A 22990-nucleotide genomic window follows, 5' to 3' on the forward strand; every position below is an offset into this window, starting at 1 on the left:
AACAACTGGAGAATGGTAATGGAACAGTCACAATGCAATACCTCCATAATGAATCAGCCTGAACGTGACCCACTTCACCACCGTCTCATCAATTATAAAAAACATTGTAAATGTTTAATAGGTGATTGTACTATGACGTTTGGATCTGTCAAAAGAGCTCATATATTATACATGCATAGTTTTCAGACATCAGGTTGATTCATGTGTGTGGGACTGAGTGGGGCATTCCAATATAAATTAGTGAGGATTTATGAGGAGACTGACTTAAAGGGAATGGGGTATTATCCTAATTACTGAAGCAGAGGCTCTTACAAAAATTACACATTTTGTGTTTAGCTTGATTTGCCAGTTGTATACTAGGTCCTTGTTGTTTTGCTCACTTTGTAAGTTCATGGTCAGACAGCAGCTTTTTGAGGTGCCTGGACAGCAGTTTCTTCTCCATGGAGAGCCTCACCCAGGCCCTGGCCTTGCCCACGTCTGTCTTGATCTCCCCAATGTTCTGGATGTGTCTACGGAAGATATAGTACACAGCACAGAGGTCACAGGAGAAAAACACACACAAATGCACATATACACATATACAAACAGTCATCCTTTCAGAGATGGCCAAGGTGAGCACGAAACCACAAACCTAATATATGATAAGATGCAAGAGCAGTGACAGTCTCTCTGAACAAGGTGATAGACCTCTGCTGTATGTTGTTTTCACCACGGTTCTAGATTCCAGAGCATGCAGTGCTGAGAGGGGGGTAGCCAGCCCAGCCAGAAAGAAGCCTTGGCCAGCCCCAGACTCCCTGGTGTTTAAGCCAGCCTCCTGTCATCGCTCCCAGCCACTATCATGCCCTCCGTGTCCAGACACATTCCCTTCCACTCCACCTCTGCCAGTAAGCACTGCACTGTCTGCGCTATAAGTGCTCCCCATGCACCCCTCCTCCTCTCTCATCCCTCCTTTCCCCCCTCCCCTCACTCTCACGAATTAACCCAATTTCCGCCCACTCCCCTCTGTCCCCCATATCAACATTCACAATGCAGATTGTTATTGCATGAATGGTATTGTAAGAAAAACAATGGTTATCTGCAATCTGCAGACTAACTACAGGAATCCACCTCCTGTAGAATAGAAATAAGAAAAATGTCAAATAATAAAGAGCACAGCAAGGTAAATATGAAATGTTGACATGTAGAATGAAGCAACCTGGTCAACCTTTATTGTCCATTTAAAGTAAAGATACCCAACTATAAATATTTATTGATTAAAATGTGCTCGTATATCAATGTGACAACGCACAAAAGAAAAGCACCAATGGAAAATTCTGGATCCTTGGAAAGAAAACATGACATGTGTGTCTGTGCAGGTGTGTGATCAGAGTAGACTTCTACAAGACTACAGCACAGCCATGGGTAGGCCGTCATTGTAAATAAGAATTTGTTCTTAACTGACTTGCCTAAATAAGAAATAAACAGCTGCCTGGTATTGCCCTGAGCCAGACCCCCCTCTCCCTGGCTTGGTCTGCAGGGGAATCAGGCTGGAAGTAACATGCTGTCACACAGATCAGGCCAGCTCTCTTTACCACCTCCTTCACACCACACCAGGAATGACGTCCTGCATGACTCAACACCACTGGTTGTGGTGCACCGTAGACATGACAGTGGTCTGACTGCCTTAACTTCACTAGGATAGGGGGCAGCATTCTGAATTTTGGATGAAAAGCATGCCCAAATTAAACTGCCTGCTACTCAGGCCCAGAAGCTATGATATGCATGTAATTAGTAGATCTAGATAGAAAACATTCTAAAGTTTCCAAAACTGTTAAAATAACGTCTGTGAGTATAACAGAACTGATATGGCAGGCAAAAACACGAGGAAAATCCAACCAGGAAGTACTATTATTTTGAAAGGCTGTTGAATGCCAATCCACCATACAAAGACTTAGGACCCAGTTCACAAGCTCTATGGTTTATTCTACATGTGGCCAGTCTTTAGGCATTGTTTCAGGCTTTTACTCTAAAAAATGAGGGAGATACAGCACTTTCAATGAGAGGCCAGTGGAAATTTCCAGACATCAGCCATGCGCCTGATCAGGAACACGCCTTTCTTGTTTCTCCTTTCCTATTGACGAAGCTTTTGTCCGGTTGAAATATTATTGATTATTTATGACAAAAACAACCGGAGGATTGATTTTAAACATTGTTTGGCATGTTTCTACTAACTTTTATCGTACTTTTTAAAAACTTTTAATCTGGACTTAGTGCACGCGCCTTGTGCATTTGGATTACTGGCCAAAACACGCGAACAAAAAGGAGGTTTTTGGTCATAAAGAGGAACATTATCGAACAAAACAAACATGTATTGTCTAACATGGAGACCTGGTAGTGCCAACAGATAAAGATCATTAAAGGTAAGTGATTCATTTTAATGCTATTTCTGACTTTTGTGAGCCCTCTCCTTGGCTGGAAAATGGTTGTATGGGTTTCTGTAGCTCGGCGTTTACCTAACATAATCGCAAAGTGTGCTTTCACCGTAAAGCCTTTTTGAAATCTGACATAGCGGTTGCATTAACTTCTTGAGAATACAAGGGGTGCTGTTTCGCATTAGCATAATTGCCTCTACAGATTAAACTGCCTCTTATTCAATTATTGCTGTTACTATATGCATATAACCATATGCCATTGGATAGAAAACAAGCTATGGTTTCTAAAACCGTTCCAATTTTGTCTCTGAGTCAAACACAGGTCATTTCACAGCACTTTCCCTGAGCCAGAAGAAGATTGCAAGATGTGTATGCTCGCTTCAAAGCTCTGCCTATTTATGGTCACGCGACCTATGACCCGAAACACACTTCCTTCTTCTTCCTCTGGGTGTCTGGAAGACGTCAGAGGAGAAATTGTTTGTTTATCTTGTACTGACGTGAAATAAGACCTATTTCTTTAGCGTGACCGACAACTTCCGGTTTCTGAGATGCGCGTTTTCAGAGGTGCCATTGTCTTTTGTTATGCTGACGTTACGGATGAAAACTATCTCCGTGTCGAAGTTTGTTTGATACATGTGACCATATCACCGTAATGTATGTTTTTTCAATATAGTTTAATCAGATTATTAGAATTTTTTCGGGAGTTTTGCCGTGTTCCGTTCTTTGAGTTTTTTAACTTTGGACATGGACCGTGCCAGTCGACCAGTACCCAGGCTAAATGAAGAGGGGAGGTTGCCATTGTGAATGGATTGAACGACTCATCAGGACTAAGGACACCTTGATCAACATTCTGATGAAAGACCAGCAATAGTAAGACCCAATTTACGATGTTATTTCATATATCTGTCGTGCATGTGAACTGGTCGGGCGCGTCCAGCCGGTTCTGGCTGGCCTGGTTATGCTAATTTAGCGATACATTTTGTTTTCGCTATAAAACATTTAAAAAATCTGAAATATTGTTTGGATTCACCAGATGTTGGGCTTTCAATGTCTGTACGCTGTGTATTTTTTCTGAAATGTTTTAAGACAAGTAATTAGTTATATAACGTTGGTCTCTGTAATTGTTCTAGCTGCATCAGCACTATATCAGATTGCAGCTGCAATGTAGAACTGTGATTTATACCTGAAAAATGCACATTTAAAAAAAAAAAACTATGCTATACCATAAATATGTTATCAGACTGTCATCTTATAAATTTGTTTGTTGGTTTGTGGCTATCAATATCTTAGTTTAGCCGAATTGGTGATAGCACCTGATGGAGTAAGAAACTGTTGGAGTAAGAAAATGGTGTCTTTTGCTAACGTGTTTAGCTAATAGATTTACATATTTTGTCTTCCCTGTAAAACATTTAAAAAATCTGAAATGGTGGTTTTATTCACAAGATCTGTGTCTTTCATTGGGTGTCTTGGACTTGTGATTTAATGATATTTAGATGCTACTATTTAATTGTGACGCTATGCTAGCGATGCTAATCAGTGTGTGGGGGGGGGGGGGGTGCTCCCGGATCCGGGTTAGGTACTCTGTAGAGGTTAAGGAGAAGTTTATCTTTATTCGTATGTTTAACACTTGTATCTTTTATCAATGTTTATGATGAGTGTTTCTGTTATTTGATGTGGCTCTCTGCTTTTTCACCGGATGTTTGTTTGAGACAATGCATTTCTGAACATAACGCGCCAATGTAAACTGAGATTTTTGGATATAAATATGAACTTTATCGAACAAAACATACATGTATTGTGTAACATGAAGTCGTATGAGTGCCATCTGATGAAGATCATCAAAGGTTAGTGATTTATTTAATCGCTATTTCTGACTTTTGTGAGTGCTCTCCTTGGCTGGAAAATGGCTGTATGGTTTTCTGTGACTAGGTGCTGACCTAACATAATCGCATGGTGTGCTTTCGCAGTAAAGCCTTTTTGAAATCGGACACTGTGTTTGGATTTACAAGAAGTTTATCTTTAAAATGGTGTATAATACTTGTATGTTTGAGGACTTTTAATTATGGGATTTCTGTTGTTTTGAATTTGGCGCCCTGCAATTTCACTGGCTTTTGTCGAGGTGGGATGCTAGAGTCCCACTTGTACCAGAGAGGTTAACACACAATGCATCCCATAAACTATCGCCTACTTCAGGATTCCTCTCAGCCTGGCTGAGCACTACTGTGGGTAACAGTGTCTGCTAAATGAACTAGTGTGGATAAAAGTGTCTTTTAAATGAACTAGTGTGGATAAAAGTGTCTGCTAAATGAACTAGTGTGGTAGTATTTCAGAACAGAGACCCACCTGTTTTGAGCCCCACCTGTTTAGCTAAATAAAAAAAATAAAAAAATAACAAGTATACAATTGGCTCATTCATCCCCCTCCTCTCCCCTGTAACTATTCCCCAGGTCGTTGCTGCAAATGAGAACGTGTTCTCAGTCAACTTACCTGGTAAAATAACGGTAAAATAAAAAATAAATAAATAAATATACAGTTGAAGTCAGAAGTTGACATGCACTTAGGTTGGAGTCATTAAAACTTGTTTTTCAACCACTCCACAAATTTCTTGTTAACAAACTATAGTTTTGACAAGTCGGTTAGGACATCTACTTTGTGCATGACACAAGTAATTTGTCCAACAATTGTTTACAGACAGAGTATTTCACTTATAATTCACTGTATCACAATTCCAGTGGGTCAGACGTTTACATACACTAAGTTGACTGTGCCTTTAAACAGCTTGGAAAATTCCAGAAAATGATGTCATGGCGATAGAAGCTTCTGATAGGCTAATTGACATCATTTGAGTCAATTGGAGGTGTACCTGTGGATGTATTTCAAGGCCTACCTTCAAACTCAGTGCCTCTTTGCTTGACATCATGGGAAAATCAAAAGAAATCAGACAAGACCTCAGAAACAAAATTTTAGACCTCCACAAGTCTGGTTCATCATTGGGAGCAATTTATAAATGCCTGAAGGTACCAAGTTCATCTGTACAAACAATAGTACGCAAGTATAAACACCATGGGCCCACGCAGCCGTCATACCGCTCAGGATGGAGACGCGTTCTGTCTCCTAGAGATGAACATACTTTGGTGCGAAAAGTGCAAATCAGTCCCAGAACAATAGCAAAGGACCTTGTGAAGATGCTGGAAGAAACAGGTACAAAGTATCTATACCCACAGTAAAACAAGTCCTATATCGACATAACCTGAAAGGCCGCTCAGCAAGGAAGAAGCCACTGCTCCAAAACCGCCATAAAAAAAACAGACTACGGGTTGCAACTGCACATGGGGACAAGAATCATACTTTTTGGAGAAATGTCCTCTGGTCTGATGAAACAAAAATAGAACTGTTTGGCCATAATGACCATCGTTATATTTGGAGAAAAAAGGGGGAGGCTTGCAACCCGAAGAATACCATCCCAACCGTGAAACACGGGGGTGGCAGCATCATGTTGTGGGGGTGCTTTGCTGCAGGAGGGACTGGTGCATTTCACAAAATAGATGGCATCATGAGGCAGGACAATTATGTGTATATATTGAAGCAACATCTCAAGACATCAGTCAGGAAGTTAAAGCTTGGTCGTAAATGGGTCTTCCAAATGAACAATGACCCCAAGCATACTTCCAAAGTTTGGGCAAACTGGCTTAAGGACAAAAAAGCCAATGTATCGGAGTGGCCATCACAAAGCCCTGACCTCATCCTATAGAAAATTTGTGGGCAGAACTGAAAAAGCGTGTGCGAGCAAGGAGGCCTACAAACCTGACTCAGTTACACCAGCTCTGTCAGGAGGAATGGGCCAAAATTCACCCAACTTATTGGGGGAAGCTTGCGGAAGGCTACCCGAAACGTTTGGCCCAAGTTAAACAATTTAAAGGCAATGCTACCAAAAACTAATCGAGTGTATGTACATTTCTGACCGACTGGGAATGTGATGAAATAAATAAAAGCTGAAACAAATCATTCTCTCTAGTATTATTCTGACATTTCACATTCATAAAATAAAGTGGTGATCCTAACTGACCTAAGACAGGGAATTTTTACTATGATTAAATGTCAGGAATTGTGGAAAACTGAGTTTAAATGTATTTGACTTTCCCCCTCATAACTTAGCCTACTGTTCTGACTTGGTGGTGCACATGTAGCCTATAGCCTGTTTAAGAGAAATATAATCATTGAATATTGTAAGAGCTTTCATTGTCTGCTTATAGGCCCCCTTTATTTATCCTACGGCTCTGACTTGGTGTACAGGGAGAATACTGTAAGAACAGCCCATGTTCTAAATTCTGTCACTGTACATTTCAAAAGTGCAGAACAAAAAAGCTATATTGACTACATCCGTCCTAGCTCACTCATTAATGTCTTCATCAAAATTACAGATTGCCTCTTATCCGCTCGTCATCACCTTATGCCATAGTTTGTACATCTCAATTGTCAGTAAAACCACATTTGTTTAAGAAAGTCAGCCATATCAGCTATGGTGTTTTTAAAGGCAGTAAATGTGGCTGAATGAACTGTGTCGCTGCCAGACAAGTCTCTGCTGATAGCCAGGTGTAGCAGTGGTAAGGATTCACTCCATGGTGCTGAAAAGAAAGCTCTGCTGTTGGAACAGCTTTATGTTGGCCCTAACAGTTTGTGGGCACCGTTTGTCACCGTTTTATAGCACAATTCATGCATTGTTTAGTGTTGTGTTGTGTAGTGGTTTTGCTGGCATGCATCTAAATACATTTGGGGGAGTTTGCCCCACCAAGATTTACATGTTGGTATAGCATTTGGACCAGACATGAGGGACCAGACATGAAGACCATGAAGACTGTAGGTCAAGTCTGATCAAATAGAACACAAAGATGGAAGGCTAAGCTTTCAGTATACGCTGTACAGTGTGTATATATACAAATATTATATATATTTTTTAATCATAGCTGGTAATCAAGTGTTTATGCCTGCTGCAAAGCTTGAGATGCATGGCTATGAGGCTGATGTCAGTATTTTTCCACTACATATGGTCTTGAATCATTGATAATATTCTGTCTTGACTGAAAGTGTTTTTCGTCAGTGGGCCACAAGATGGCAGTGAAAACACTTTGAAATCATTGCATTCTGAGGTATGATCAATCAATCATTATCTCACCTTGATTCGAAATTGTCATTTTCAAAGAAGTACGTAGAGGTACGAAGGCATACATTTGAACCGCTTCTGCCACTACAGAAGGGACAATCAACACAGGCAGAATAGTATAGTATCACTTGCAACATTCCCCTTATAACCATCCATCATTTCAAGACCATATGACTTGAAATTTATATTCAGGAGGATACTTGACAAATAGTGTATATACGGTAGGTAGAGCATCTGAAGACACTGATACTGATACTGTGTTAGACCTGGTGAATGGATGAGGAGACTCACCTCATGTCCCTGATCAGGGATACCTTGAGAGGGACCAAGGCAGTGCCAGCGTCAGACTTGCGTCTCTCTGTGTCGTGGATGAGACCTGATGTGGGGAGGAGAGAGAAGGATGTGGCTTTACATCACCATCCATTTATCACATTTCAGGATTCAACGAGTGGCTTACCTGGGTGACCCAAACCGGCCGGTGCTGCATCCGTCTTCTCTTTGCTCTCCTGATAGTGGAGCAGGTGGGACCACAAGGCAGATTTACCCTGGCAGATGAAGATGGAGATGCGGGAATGAATGAATGCGCATTGAATGCACCTAAATGCATACATGTGTGTTAGTGTGTGTATATATACTGTTTTTAAATAATACGTGTGTGTGTGTGTGTGTGTGTGTGTGTGTGTGTGTGTGTGTGTGTGTGTGTGTGTGTGTGTGTGTGTGTGTGTGTGTGTGTGTGTATGTGCTGACCTGTTTGACCTGCAGCCCGTGGCTCCAGATCCTCTCCAGCAGGTCACAAAGGGAGGCGATAAGTGTGTTCTCCTCCACGCCTGTAATGCTGACCTCCCCATGACCCAGCTCCACCGCCTCCCTGCCCATCTTCTCAACCAGCATGCGCTTGGTCTGGAGGGACACACACATCACCGTACAGGGAGATTACCATCTCTGGAGGCCAGATGGTTGACACGAGAGGTGCTGGATCTCAATATCCAAGTAATAGTCTACTGCAACGGTCATTGACATCAGAATACTTCTGAGTGACATTGAAACTAATGGAGACTCACTGAAGGTGTCGTATCTCAATATCCATGGGATTGTCTACTGCAATAGTCTACTGCAATGGTTATTGCAGTCGTAATATGTCTGTGTAAGAGTGAGATGTAGGAAGAGTGGTAGTTACTGTACCTTATTCCTGCACTCCTTCAGCAGACCCTCCACAAACTTCCAGTTGGTCTGAGCGATGACGGAAGGGGAGAGGTTGGACAGCTTGGGCTGCCGGATGGTAGTGCCCAGGTTCCTGGCCTCCTGGATGTATTTCTGTAATGAGACAGAGAGGACAGGGTCAGACAGGACAGGGTCAGAGAGGACACACGTGGAGTGGCCTAAGAGTAAGCTATACACCAAGGGAGAGTAATCAATCTGGCTCAATGTTCATCATCACATAAACAGAGGGTCACACCACTTGGCAACCAACCACAGAACGTATACAGTGCATACAGTGGATAGATTTCTGGTAACTACTACAGTGAGGGACTGATCATTCCAGAGGAGGGAGAGGGAGGAGCTCTGAGTCAGTTGTATAATGAGCTGAGCTGCCTGTACTGAGGTCATTTCATGATGGACGATGTGTTTCTGTCTTTTAACTTTCTGACCTCAACATCCATCCTGGGAGGCGTGTCAGTGCCATGTGTTTTCTGTGATTCTGTCAAATCAATCGAAATATTGTTTTCTTAATGTGGAGTTAAGTGCACCCTAAAGTGAAACCCTAAACCTGAGAAGAAACCCTGGAAAGTGATCTGGAGTATCAGGTAAAGCTGTGATGTTAGGAGGAGGAGGGAGTGAGGACCACATGGGGGGAGGGGCCATGTGGACGTGGTGTGAGGCTCAGGCCCCACCCACTGCCAACACATACCACATCCACAGTCACAGACTTTAGACAGGGCCTGAAGGACTGCGAGAGCCAGTAGTAGTCTAGAAACAGCAGGAGCTGCAGCTCCGGGAACAGACACTCCACATGCTGGGAGCGTGTGTGTGAGATGGAGAGAGAGAGAGGAGAGAGGAGAGAGGAGAGAGAGAGAGAGAGAGAGAGAGAGAGAGAGAGAGAGAGAGAGAGAGAGAGAGAGAGAGAGAGAGAGAGAGAGAGAGAGAGAGAGAGAGAGAGAGAGAGAGAGAGAGAGAGAGAGAGAGAGAGAGAGAGAGAGAGAGAGAGAGAGAGAGAGAGAGAGAGTGTATGAGAGAAATACAGTAGGTAGATGTGAGGGAGACAGTAGGTGTCAGAGAGATAGAAACAGAAACAGAAAGAGAGGTTAGGTCAAGAGGAAATAATTGAGGGAGAGTAACAGAGAAAAATGGACAAACAAGACTTTAATTCAATCGTTCCAGACGTTAGATATTTAGAAGTGAATACCGCAAGCCATGAAGAAGAGTGAGGAAGAAATCGACAAGAAACTAACGATAACACAAAAACAGAAAGACAAAATCCATGCGAATATGGTTTGGGAATGTTAATCCCGTTTTTCTAGGGCTGCTTGATGTCCTCTCACCTCTCTCTGGTCGTTGTCCAGGTAAAGGTGTTCAGCGTGTTGTTTCTGTCTGTCCTTCCTCCTCCACTGTGCTGGAGCACTCCTCTTCGCCCATCTAACATACAAACAAAACAACTTCACTTAGAAAGACACGAAAGCCAAATAGCAAAGATAGAGACAAAACAAACGTATTTTTAAAGTATTATCAATCAAAGTATGTAAATCAGTCTCTCTTGTGGAGGTGTGATCCTCACTTGTTGCTGACGGGTCCAGTGGAGAGCACGTCAGACTGCAGCCGGGGGAAGAAGCCGTGTTCGTAGCGACCCTGGCCAATCTTCATATCCAGCAGGTGGGGATGCAGGGCCGTGTGGTCGATCTTAACCACCCGCATCTCTATGGCCTTCTCTGGGGTGACACAGAGAGGGGAGGAGGATGAGGTACTGTCACAGCAGATCCATTAGTACCAACCGTCATGGAGGATTTAACAGTCTTTTGTCATTGTTAAGCCACTCTGTGAGTGCCTATGAGTCATAGCACTGAGGAGTCACATAGATTCACCACTCCACATCTCATCTCTGACTCCTCACCGCCACACCTCCATGCTGTGAGTTATCATCACCTGAACTAGGGTTGCAAAATTCCTTTAATCTTATCAAAATTGTCAGGTTTTCCAGTTGTCCTGTTTGGAGGATTCATGATTTCCTGCTTATTCCCTTCTGATTCCGGGAATCTTCCAAACTGGATTTCTGAAAAAACTGGGAATTTTTGCAAATTTATTGGAATTATGCATCCCTAACCTGACCCAACACTCAACATCATCAGCACCAATGACAGCAGGCTACATAGTTAAGACTATTACTACTGTGTAGATAACTGTGTAATGTATTAGGTTAGTACATAACTGGCATGCATGCAATGAATCATACAATTACAGAGAGGAATTTATAGTTAGAAGAAAAAATTCAACCGCTAAATCCATTTTGACATGAATTATTCCAGGTGTTACTGACTGTTCCCATGTGTGTCTTGAAAACATACAAGTATCTTGCACCATCTGAGACAATGATCTCTTAATAGTATAGGTGTGAAAATGGGTTTCCTCTTTTCTTACCCGCCTCGTCGATATTGGTGCACGTCTGGTACATGGAGGTGCGCAGGGTGGGCGTGCGCACGTTCAGCATGCGGATTTTGTCCACGCGGGAGTCAAACACCCTCAACGTGTGTTCCTTGTCCTCGTCATCATGGCAAAGGATCTTACTATCGATGAAGGAGGCGAACATCTGAGTCTCCAGGAAACGGGACAGGAACGGCAGGTAGGGCTCAGGCTGGTCAGAGAGGAAGGAGGCCTGGAATCGACAAGAATCACATTACAAAATGAAGTGAGGACTCCTGGGGGTCAATTAATATGAAAAGCTTTAAACAACATTGAAGACTTCCACTCAAATGAATGTTTCAGAGTCTGGAGTGGCACAGCGTTCCAAATGGCACCCTATTCCCTATATAGTGCTCTACTTTTGACCATAGCCCTAGGGCCCCTATATAGGCTCCTATATAGGGAATCCAGTCCCTGATCTCACCTTGTCAAAGTTCTGCATCTGGTCCCTGTTGCTGAACCAGGACTCCTTGTCCTGGTTGGGCTGGATGACAAACACCTCGTAGTCGGCGAACATCTGGGTGAAGCGGTTGGCGAAGACCTCTCGCACCTGGATGTTGAGCTGGTGCATCTTCAGCTCCTCCTCATCACACTGCACCTTCAGGTCCTTGTTGCTGCTGGCATCCTCCCTCACATCCAGCTGGAAGAGGGAGAGGGGGAGGAAACACAGCGGCTCAGGAAAACGCAGCACAGAAAAATAAAGTGAAAAAGAAGAAGAAAAAGAGGGGTTTGACGACAGAAGTTAAGAAAGCCATAGAGCAGGGGTCGACAACAGGCGGCCGGCGGGGGTGGGTAAGAAAATAACTGTAAAATCACCAATATTCCCACGAATTAAAAATATATACATATGTGATCGTGTAATCAAGGTATGAAATTATTGTTATTATCAAATCCAATCAATGTTTGGGCTTAGATGTGGTCAATTTGCAGTGTTCGAATTATTTGAATTATGTTCCAGCCCCCCGACCATCCGCTGTGATATAAATCAGCCCCGCGGCTGAATCTAGTTGCCTACTCCTGCCATAGAGGGTATGGGTTTCTTATCTCCATGTTAGCTCAGGCTGCTGGAGCACTGATAGGGGCATGGGGGAAGAAGTCTGAGACGTTTTGATTTATTGACAAAAAAAAATGAAAACACATGCATTCCTCTGTTACAATCAAAGTGTGACACAGTTGCAGATCTCAACATGCAAGAGCAGGACAAAAGGACACAGTGAATGAGTCGCCTATACATGTCCGCATAGACTTGAAGATGAGTAATGGCTACGAAGCCCAGATCAGATGGCAGGGATGTGACCCACTGAGCCCTCCTCTAATTCATCGCTCTATACCACTGACCCTAAATCAGGTGGTTACCTTAATGTGGGACATGGCCACAATGACCCTACCTGAAGCCTTACCAACAAAATGAGGAGCTAAAAGCAGACTATCAGAGCAGGCAATCTCTTCAGAGAAAGCTAATGCTAGCCCCTACTAGTCCATAAGCTGCTTACTATGGGCTCCTACAGATATGGAGAGTTGGAGACCTCTCTGTAGTTAAAAGCTAATTCATTCATTCACTGGTCTGTAATGTGATTCTGCTGAAACATTACCATCTATTACCAACGGCCCTCTGTGTCGTGTTCAAAACAGATGGCAATTAGGTTCTGTATGGGCGACAATTTTCTGTTGATGGCAATGTAGCAGACTTCCTCCGTCACCAGGGCTGAGCACAGCACACTCAGAGCTAGCCGGCAGCAGCTTACATGGGCAGCTCATAGAATGCCTTTCCCACCCTTAGTCATTTTCAAAAGAGTGTGACAGACAGGCAGTATTATTCTGCATGAATTTACACTGAGTATACCAAACATTAGGACTCAGTGTATATGCAGACTTTCTATCTAGAATAATATGTTCCAGTCAAACGGATGACAGATGACATGCTCTCACCTTCTCCAGGCTGACCCCAGTCCTCTTGACTAGGGCCTGCAGTCTAGCGATGGTCTCGTTCTCCCTCAGCAGGTAGGAGTTGAGGGGGGAGCTGGCCAGGTTGCCGTTGCGTCTGTCCGTAACCATGTCGGTGGAGCGGAAGCCCCGGTGTTTGGCCTGGCCCTGGCTGTGGAACGGGTTCCCCTCCGGAGACACACCGAAGGCCAACAGCACCTCGGAGATCTCCTGGATGAACTCTAGCTTGTTGGGGAACAGAGGGAGGTCCTCTGGCAGCTCGATGAAGTGGTTGTCGATGTCCACGAAACACAAGTTGGCCTGGAATGACAGGCGGTCTTATTTAGCTTTCATTGTAAACATGTCGGTGAAACAGAGAACACCAGAGAGAAGCAAACTGTGTGATAGTTATGTTCTTGTTATAGCAGAACCATTCCCACTTCGCTCCACTAGGTGGCTTAACGCAGAGCAGTACCAATTGAGGCATAGTGAGAAAAGATGTGGATGACTTCAAGGCATTAACTGAAGACAGTAATATAATATCAACAGATATTCTGAATGGGATAAACTACTCTTTTGAATAAGATCAGCCCTCCATTGTTGATCTGCTGCCTTTCATCTTAAAAGTATTAGGATTTAAATATAGAAATGGATGAATAAGGCAATATTGAGATTGACTTAGGTCCTCAATTCACAAATTCTCAGGCTTTTTTATTCGTCATAGCTCTTTCCATTGGACCGGCTCCAGATGTGTAAAAGCTTGTTGCACACACACAGCACCCTTCCTCCAGGCTCTATGTTGAAGGGCCCTTAGCAGAATTGCTGTGTACAGTAGCAAAGCAACGTGTTTTGATCAACTGTAAAAGCATGGGTAAGCTACAACATGGTTAATGAGGGCTGTTTCTCCTCACAAAGGACACACTCTACCCGTTGAGAACATTATTAAGAAGTAAACACAAACCCATTTTATTTAAGAAAAATCATTAAGCATGAATAATGTTTAATGATAACCATTTAGCATTTATGAATGGGTTATCTAAGTAATTAATCAATCATATAAGTAAATTGATAAAAAATGCACCTCCTTTGTGTAAGTTTGGTGGGAAAATGACTGTTAATCAAAACGAAGGACAAAAACAAGCCTGGAGAGCTAGGGAACGAGGGATGGTTTGTAATCTGGGTTGTAAGGCCCTGTGATTCTCTCTACAGATTAGCCAATTTCATGCCGTCACTTTGTTGGGTGTATCAGACAGTAGATGGCGATGGGGTTGGCAGGAGTGTCCAGAGGGAAGTCGTTGTTAGTATTCTCAGCACAAACACCATTCACGCATTGCAATCTGATTAGAAATGACTTGTTATTGCTCTGACAGGCTGCATTTAAAGAGGGCTGGGCTGAGGGAATCCAACTAAATGGTTTCAGCTAGAGCTGAATGTTTCCAATCAAAAATGCCTTTTGGAGAGAAGGAATAGGGAGGATGGGAGAGGAGAGAAATGAGAGAAATGAAAAAGGTAAACAACCCTAGAGAAATAATTACATGCATAAACCTAAAAAAATATCTATTTCGATTTGTGTGTGCGCGTGTGTGTGTATGTGAGTAGCTGTGCGTATGTGTGTGTGTGCAAACATGCGTGCATAGGTCCATGAGTGTATAGGTTACCTCCTGAGGCAGCTCTAGTTTGGTGCGGTCACCCTCTCCGTTGGAGTGCAGGCCCATCAGGTAGGGCACTGGGGCATCCAGGAAGTGCAGCAGTGAGGCGGGCAGGATGGGCACATAGACATGCTGCCACTGGAAAGGGAACATTAAGGCTGTGATGCTCTCTGCAACAGTCATCAGCCTCTGGTAGTCTGTCACACAAACAACAGAGGAGAGAGTCACAAACTGACTGGTTTTATATGGTCACAAAGGCAAATTGTTTTGACACCTACAGTATGCAATGTATTGTAATGTACAGGGTTAAACAGTCCACTCCAAGTCAAGTGTTTGGCATCCATGTAAACTTCCATCCAGTCCTGTTTATCTACATTCCTTCTCTATCATTCACAACAAGTCTATATTCAGTAGCAGCTCTGTCTTTGCTGTTCTACTGCCAAAATAACTACTAGTTCTTCATTTGGCCTTCTGTTCTCCCCTGTTCTCCCCCCAGAACAGGCCCTCTCCCCTCTCCTCTCCCCCCAGAACAGGCCCTCTCCCCTCTCCTCTCTCCACAGAACAGGCCCTCTCCCCTCTCCTCTCTCCACAGAACAGGCCCTCTCCCCTCTCCTCTCCCCCCAGAATAGGCCCTCTCCCCTCCCCCCAGAACAGGCTCTCTCCCCTCTCCTCTCCCCCCAGAACAGGCCCTCTCCCCTCTCCTCTCTCCACAGAACAGGCCCTCTCCCCTCTCCCCCCAGAACAGGCCCTCTTCTCTCTTCCCCCAGAACAGGCCCTCTCCCATCTCCTCTCTCTCCCCAGAACAGGCCCTCTCCCCTCTCCTCTCTCTCCCCAGAACAGGCCCTCCCCCCTCTCCTCTCTCCCCCCAGAACAAGCCTTCTCCCCTCTCTTCTCTTCCCCCAGAACAGGCCCTCTCCCCTCTCTTCTCTTCCCCCAGAACAGGCCCTATCCCCTCTCTTCTCTTCCCCCAGAACAGGCCCTATCCCCCCAGAACAGGCCCTCTCCCCCCAGAACAGGCCCTCTCCCAGGCTGGGTCTTCCCCTGGTTGGGCCACCTCTCCCAGGACCTGGGCAAGGGACTCAGAGACAGGAATACTAATCTAGCCTGTCTGCTGGTGCTCTGACCTTTCCTGGTGAACAACAGGCCTTTTCAGAGCATGATACCACCTTCCTGAGAAAAACCACAGACAGACACACGCAAACACACACACACACACACACACACACACACACACACACACACACACACACACACACACACACACACACACACACACACACACACACACACACACACACATGCAAATGCAATGAAGTGCGCTCACGCACAATCAAACACATGATAGTATACACACACACAAACACACAAATGCGTGCACACACAAAAACACACAAACCGCACCACATTATCACACACACACAGGCCTTGCCAACAGCTAATCTAGTCTAAGAGAAAACACACTATTAAATAGGGTCATTCATCAGATATTCAACTGGGGCTGATCTAACGAGCTTCAGTGTTGGTGTAGTCCTCCACTTGTCCTCCCCTCTGTTACGCTGCTTTCCACAAGGACTTTCCAAGACGAATAAGGTTATCGGAGCCTATTTGGGTGGTTGAGTGCTAACAGAATGAGAGCTCTATATACGGACTACTAACATGCAGGCCCGGCAGGGGAAATGGCAAGCTGCCATTGATCTACTTGGAGAGATGGGAAAAACAGCAGCAGATGCTCGTTTCAAGGAGGATTAATGTACTGTATGTGGGAAAGACACAGGCCAGGGCAGGGCCTATGTATCTGAGTTATGAATTATGCCTCTATTTTTAGAACAGACACTCTCCAGTCAGCTAATTTTTAGTATGGGGGATCACTTGCCTCAGCCTATGCAGTTTTAACTAACAACACCCTGTCCCTGCTCAGTGGAAAGCTCACAGGTTCACACTCTAGAAAACACTCCTCAGCACACATTCTGCAATGAGCCTTCTGGAGAAAAAAAGGGATGATGTCATCTCCAACCAATCACCTTTACCCTGCATCACTGACTGCGTCCTCCTCCTTATCCTCCTGCAAGGGTTGCCTAGCAACACCACAGCATTGCTCCTCTAGCCCCTGGCGTTTTATAAAGAATTAGCCTTTTCCCTGTCTCCGTAATGGATCCTATCAACACGCCAGTTCCCCAATCCTGAAACAATCTTCCTGCTGCACGCCACTGACTCTGATCAAAGTCAATCCCAGTGTGCTTCCATGGAGGAGGAATACGCCATTCTGTATAATGCTGAAGTGGTTTTCAAAACCTCCAACATTGGTCTCTGAACAAAACAATTCCTGATTGAAGCTGATTTATTATGTATAATGCTGTTTCTTTTCACACATAGTGGAAGACCTGTTTCTATCAATTCTGTAGATCTCATTTTTAAATGTGCTAAATGCCCTGTGTCATATCTAAATATTTCCCATTCCTCCCAAAAAGGTCCTCTTGAATGTGTCCATATTCACTGTCAATCTCTCTCAGTGTGGGTCTGGGATTGAACATGAGCAGGGGGAAACAAAGGCCTGATCACAGCCACCAGAGACAGCCCTTCACAGCACACACACTGCTGCTGCAAAACAGCCTGTTTACCCCAGCAACTCACACCAGCACACGCACGCACGCACGCACGCACGCACGCACGCACGCACGCACACACACACACACACACACACACACACACACACACACACACACACACACACTCACACGCTCACACACACACGCACACACACACACGCACACACACACACACAGTCTTGTACAGCTAACCTTGTGGGGACATACAATTCAGTCCCATTCAAAATCCTATTTTCCCTAACCCCTAACCCTAACCCTAATCCTAACCCGTACTCTTACCCTAACCCTAACCTTAACCCTAACCCTAACCCAAAAACCTAAACTTTATCCTAACCCTAACCCTACAACTAACCCTAGCTCCTAACCTTAATATTTAACTTAATTCTAACCCTAACACTAATTCTAACCTTAACCCTAAACCCCCTAGAAATAGCATTTGACCTTGTGGGGACTAACAAAATGTCCCCAGCTGGTCAACATTTTGTTCGTTTACTATTCTTGTAGGGACTTCTGGTCCCCACAAGAATAGTTAAACACGTCCACACGCACACGCACACGCACACACACAAGCTAGGCCTGAGCTGAGAGCCCATGAGGAGAAATTAACATTTACACAAGCTGGGAAGAACACAGCTTTCTTTAAAGGTCCAATGCAGACGTTTTTATCTCAATATCAAATAACTCCTGGGTAACAATGTTGTACCTTACTGTGATTGTTTCAAATTAAAATGGTTAAAGAATATATATATAAAAATAGCTTCTTAGCAAAGGGCAATGTCTCAAGCAAGAATTTTGCTAGGACTGTCTGGGTAGGGAGGGGAAAACTAGCTGTTATCTGTTATTGGCAGAGTGGTTTGGAACTCTAATTTTATTGGTCTATTAACAAATTTAGCACATGGTGATGTCACTATGGAAGGCCAAAACTCCATCCAACCAAAACATGCATACATTTCAGGCGGTCTTTTCAAACAGCTCTCACACTAAAAGTCCATTATCATTTTCACCATTTCACAGTATTAATACAAACTCATAGTATGGAAATATATATAAAACACTGGGAAATTGAGTTGTTGACTGCACTGGGCCTTTAATGGAATCACAGGATAGTTTATTTAATCTGCCTGGATAATAGTTCCAATGAACATACCGAAGATCCTAACCACAACTGTTATTTCTGATTTCTTCTAAAATGTCAGTATTTCTGTAGAAATAACAAATCCCTTCTAAAAGCGATGGGGACAATAGACAGAAAACCACAGAAAGTTCAGCAGATCAGAGAGAAAGATCCTAAGTAAGGACTTACGCTGTGAGTAGAGCAGGATCTGGATCTCCAACAGGGCGCAGGTAAACAGCTGGAGGACGTTCTCCACCCCCAGCAGCTCAAACACCTGGCTGATAGGGAAGTCAAAGAGAGGCAGCTCTGCCGTGCTGGGCCTCTGGCACACCACTGGCCCATACACCCCCGAGAACTTCAGGGAGCGCCCAGCGGGAGGCAGGGGCACCTCGTACAGGATGTTGTAGACGTAGCTCTCCAAGGGGAGGGGTGGGGGCTGGGGGGAGGAGACGGCCTGGTGGAGCTGCTGGAGCACCTTCCTGCAGGCCTGGGGGAAGGCCATGGGCGCGATGAGGCAGATGCACTTGGACACGTAGAGCGTGTCGCGGCTGATGTCGTAGGAGTTGAAGCGCTGCAGCCGGGAGATGTAGGGCGTGGGGAGAAGCGTATGTTGGGGGTGGGGGTTGAGAGGGTGGGGATGGAGGTGGCGCTGGTCCTCGGGGCACCGCGGGATGGTGGGGGTGTGCAGGATGTCGTATTGTTCAGCATTGTGCATGTGGTACAGGGTCTGCATGGCGCTGCAGATCTGCTTGCTGGTCACCTCCTCGTAGAAAGTGAGGGCAAAGCCGTACGTCCGCGAGCCGTCCTCCCGCGTGATGATGAAGGAGTGGAACTGAGGCTCGCGTGTGTCCGCCTGCGTACGGAAGGCCAGACCCTTTGGCATACACAGCTGAGAGAGGAGGTAATAGATCAGGTTAGTCGGTCAGCTAAACAATACAGGTCCTAATCCATAATGACACACAGATGTAAACCCTGGAAACAGAAATGGGTGTAGCTTCAAATAAAATATACTTTGTGTTAGTTACACATTCCGCAGTTCCCTTACCATGCCAACGGCATCCTGGTCAAAGGGACTCCACTCCACATTCTCTGGGTAGTGCGCTAGAACTTTGGACTTAAAGGTTCTCCGCAGTGGACTCTGCTCAAAATTCTCACCTGAAAGAGAGGGAGAAATAGAGGGACAGAGAAAAAGAAAGAAGAAAAAAGAGAGCAAAAAAATCAGGACTCAGGGCCCAAAGAGCAACAGAAGCACAAAAGTATGCAGAGGCCCAATCAGAAGCAGACTTGAGGCACAAGACAACCCTCCTCACAGGAAATAGGAAGTGAGCACAGTGGTCTGGAGAGAAAGGCTGTATTGCATCATGTAAAGCTGTCAACAGCATCCTGTACTGGGCCAGTGAAGGAAAGTAACCGCTGCCAAAGAGGTCAAATAGTCAGATAGTAATACTATGTATTGGGTTTTTCTTGTATAAATCTATTCAGAAAAAGACAATGCTTGTTGCTTATAAGAAAACAAACATCTACATATATAATTACCAGTAAAGTGACAGCTTTTATGGCAATACAGGCAAAGCAACCCGCAAAACAATCAATCAATCAAACAAACCAACACAAATTAAATTGATTCAGATCCACAGTGAAAGCAGAAGTGATGCACACACCAAGACATGATTGATAAGTCATTCAGAGTGGAAGGGGAGAGAACACATTGGCCAAGCAACACCAGCGCTGGTACATGTAGGTAGAACTGGGTGTGTGAGAGGTAGAGACAAAGTGATTGTCAAACAGATTGGCTTGTTGTTCAGTAGCTAGCTTCCAAAAGAGGAGGTGAAGGTAGAGCAGGAGGAGGAGGAGGAGGAGGAGGAGGAGGAGGAGGAGGAGGAAGAAGAAGAAGAAGAAGAAGGAGTAGGAGGAGAGAGGGAGGACCGGGAAGGGTGGAAAGAGGGAGGAAGGACAGAAGGAAAAGTGCTTGCAGAGTTCCCCTCATCTGTACAGAACTGAGTTCTCAGAAACATTACAAATCAACAAAAGGAGAGTGCTGTGAAACAAGGGCGTGTCAGGATAAAGGAGCAAGCGGAGGTGAGGTTATTCTGAGGAGGGGGGCTGGTGGGGGTTACCTTCATCTGCACTCGCCAATCCTCTGGCCCCATCTCTGAATTTAGTAGCCTCTATATACTGGCATAAAGCTACACAACAGATAAAACAACAGTAATTAATCACATGGCTACTACTGAGTACCGCATCACTTCTCAATATGTGCACACACAGCAGGAGTTACTCAGGACAGAAGGGTTCTGACAGTGTTCTCCTATAGGTGAGAGAAACACTGAGGGAACAACACATCCTCTTCATGTGTCGTATGGAGGCACAGTGTTTCTGTCAGGTTTAGGTTTCTGTTAAGATTCTGTCTAAACCAGCTGGGTGTGTTGTCAGAGAATGATGTGTGTTGCTGTAGCAATGCAATGCTCTCCTTTCCAAAACCCATGATTAATCCCTGTTGTCAGTGCTATGCTGTGGATTATGGTATTACAGTGAACACACTTGAAGAGCTGTATCTGTGTGTTATAATACATGAGGGAATATGATCAGGCCTGTGCTGGTTCTGAAGGAAGCAACCCAGTGTAACTTACGGAGAATGAGATCATTTAAAAACACCTGAGAGGATTGTGGACGATCCAAAAAAACACACAATAACTGTAGTGTTTCAGAACAAGTGGAATGTGGTAGACACAGGACTATAAAAAAGAGACAAGGGTACTGAACAAAGAAAGCATTTGTTAAACAATAAGTTCTTCTGAAAGTACTAAAAAATATGTGCTCCGGTGTAAGTCAAAGTTATGAATGACACACTGTCTTCCCTGTATGGTCATAACAGTGGATTGTCCCATTGAGTCTTGTCTTGAAAAAGGCCTGGCAGCTCAAATATCAATAATAAACTGTCTCCATTCTATACTGTTGCCTTTGTCTTTCTCTAGTCAAAGCTATGAACAAACATGTTCTTGATTGACAGGGGTAGAAGTCGGTAGATCATGTGTATCCTAAGACAATCAGTGGGAGATCATAATAAGACTCTCTAGACTGGTCCCTGTGTTCCTTCCTACACTGTCCAAAAAGATAGATAAACCTGGGGGATGGATGTTATTGTACAGTACAATTTGCAAATACCACGCCCCTCCCATACACCCCAAAGTCTGCCACCTATGACTGAGAAAACCTACATGCCAAGTATAGAGATTATCTTGACATCACAGTAAATATGGAATACTTGCTTCTATTAGTATTAGTCTAATAGGCTTCCTCAAAGAGGAAGCCCCCCCCACATCTCTGTCAAATACTTAAATGATATGTTTTGATTATACTGACTGCTGTTTGCAAGGGCCAATATGTTTTGATTATATTATTATTATACTGATATCTTAGCAAGGGCCAATAGTCAGCCAAAGTAAATGATCTCCATCCCTGGGGAGTTTATAGCACACCTGCTATCGCACAGGTGTCAGTCTGCTGATTCATTCAGTGTTATCCTGATTTAGACACAGAGAAGGAGAGAGAAAACCTAGGTCTGCATCTCTCTCCTTGTGCCATGGCTAGGGTCCAGTCCTCCTCCAGTCCGGCTGTCACACACATTATACACCACATTTTAGAGCTGAGGGAGCCTGTGGCTGCGTGGGACGTATGACGTGCCCTCTCTTGTCTTCCATGAGTCAGGAGATCCAGTCCAATCCAGAGCCTCTCCTAGACCTTCCTCTCTAACCCATCAGATTTCTAACTTCCTCTCTGTGATAACCCACAAATAGGACCATTTCTGATTGGTCTGATGGGTAAACCTGTCTGGCCTAACCCATCATTTTCCTCACCCACTCACCTACAGTGGGGTGATCCAGTGATGACACACAGTACATCAGATTATTGATGATGCTGTGGAAAAGAAGTCCTTTCTTCCTGAGTACTGAGTAATGTGATTGATTCATTGTGTGTCTGCTTGACCATGTTATTCTGCTTATTTTAGCTGGAATTTAGTGACAGCTGAACTAAGCTGAAGAATCACTAGCTAGGTTTCCATCCAGCTGGTGACAGATTTTCATGTGAATATTCTAAAATCTGCATAAATAGAACATGCACATTTTCCCACCAGTTGTGTGTTTCCACCAAACTGATCAAAATCAATGCTTGATGATGTAGTGCTCACAAAATGTACTTTTTCGCTTAAGTTTTTATGTACGGAATAAAAATCTGATGTTCAATGTGTTTCCATCACATTTTCAACTCTACCTATAGTTTTGTCACAAAAAACGATTGTGTTAAATACAAAAATGTGTCTACTCTGGTTTTGACATGTACACTCTATCCAACAGCTCACAGATACAGTGTGGGTAGACTGTGCAGGGAGGCTAGTCTATATGATGAGATTATTATGGATAAGAGCAAGAATGTTTATATTTATCAAAATGGTA

The 22990-nt window shown here is 44.2% G+C and overlaps 1 protein-coding gene across 5 annotated transcripts in view; it reads right to left on the minus strand.

The window, feature by feature from the left end:
- Positions 1 to 22990, minus strand: part of LOC129854421 (DENN domain-containing protein 5A-like) — a 62873-nt gene that overhangs the window by 12273 nt on the left and 27610 nt on the right. Inside the window, exons 2-16 of one of the 5 annotated variants that reach the window (XM_055921458.1) lie at positions 20654 to 20722; positions 19582 to 19691; positions 18726 to 19425; positions 14826 to 15013; positions 13174 to 13488; positions 11669 to 11884; positions 11203 to 11437; positions 10346 to 10496; positions 10113 to 10206; positions 8755 to 8886; positions 8320 to 8472; positions 8030 to 8117; positions 7864 to 7948; positions 7585 to 7656; positions 381 to 509 (exon numbers count right to left, since the gene is read on the minus strand). In XM_055921458.1, coding sequence (XP_055777433.1) covers positions 381 to 509; positions 7585 to 7656; positions 7864 to 7948; positions 8030 to 8117; positions 8320 to 8472; positions 8755 to 8886; positions 10113 to 10206; positions 10346 to 10496; positions 11203 to 11437; positions 11669 to 11884; positions 13174 to 13488; positions 14826 to 15013; positions 18726 to 19425; positions 19582 to 19691; positions 20654 to 20722 — 2737 coding nt within the window. Of the gene's footprint in view, positions 1 to 380; positions 510 to 7584; positions 7657 to 7863; positions 7949 to 8029; positions 8118 to 8319; positions 8473 to 8754; positions 8887 to 9481; positions 9587 to 10112; positions 10207 to 10345; positions 10497 to 11202; positions 11438 to 11668; positions 11885 to 13173; positions 13489 to 14825; positions 15014 to 18725; positions 19426 to 19581; positions 19692 to 20653; positions 20723 to 22990 lie in introns of all 5 variants that reach the window. The other 4 variants (XM_055921461.1, XM_055921459.1, XM_055921460.1 and 1 more) reach the window with 4 other exon arrangements.

Source organism: Salvelinus fontinalis, chromosome 4 (genome assembly GCF_029448725.1).
Source record: "Salvelinus fontinalis isolate EN_2023a chromosome 4, ASM2944872v1, whole genome shotgun sequence".
Taxonomy (NCBI): Eukaryota; Metazoa; Chordata; class Actinopteri; order Salmoniformes; family Salmonidae; genus Salvelinus; species Salvelinus fontinalis.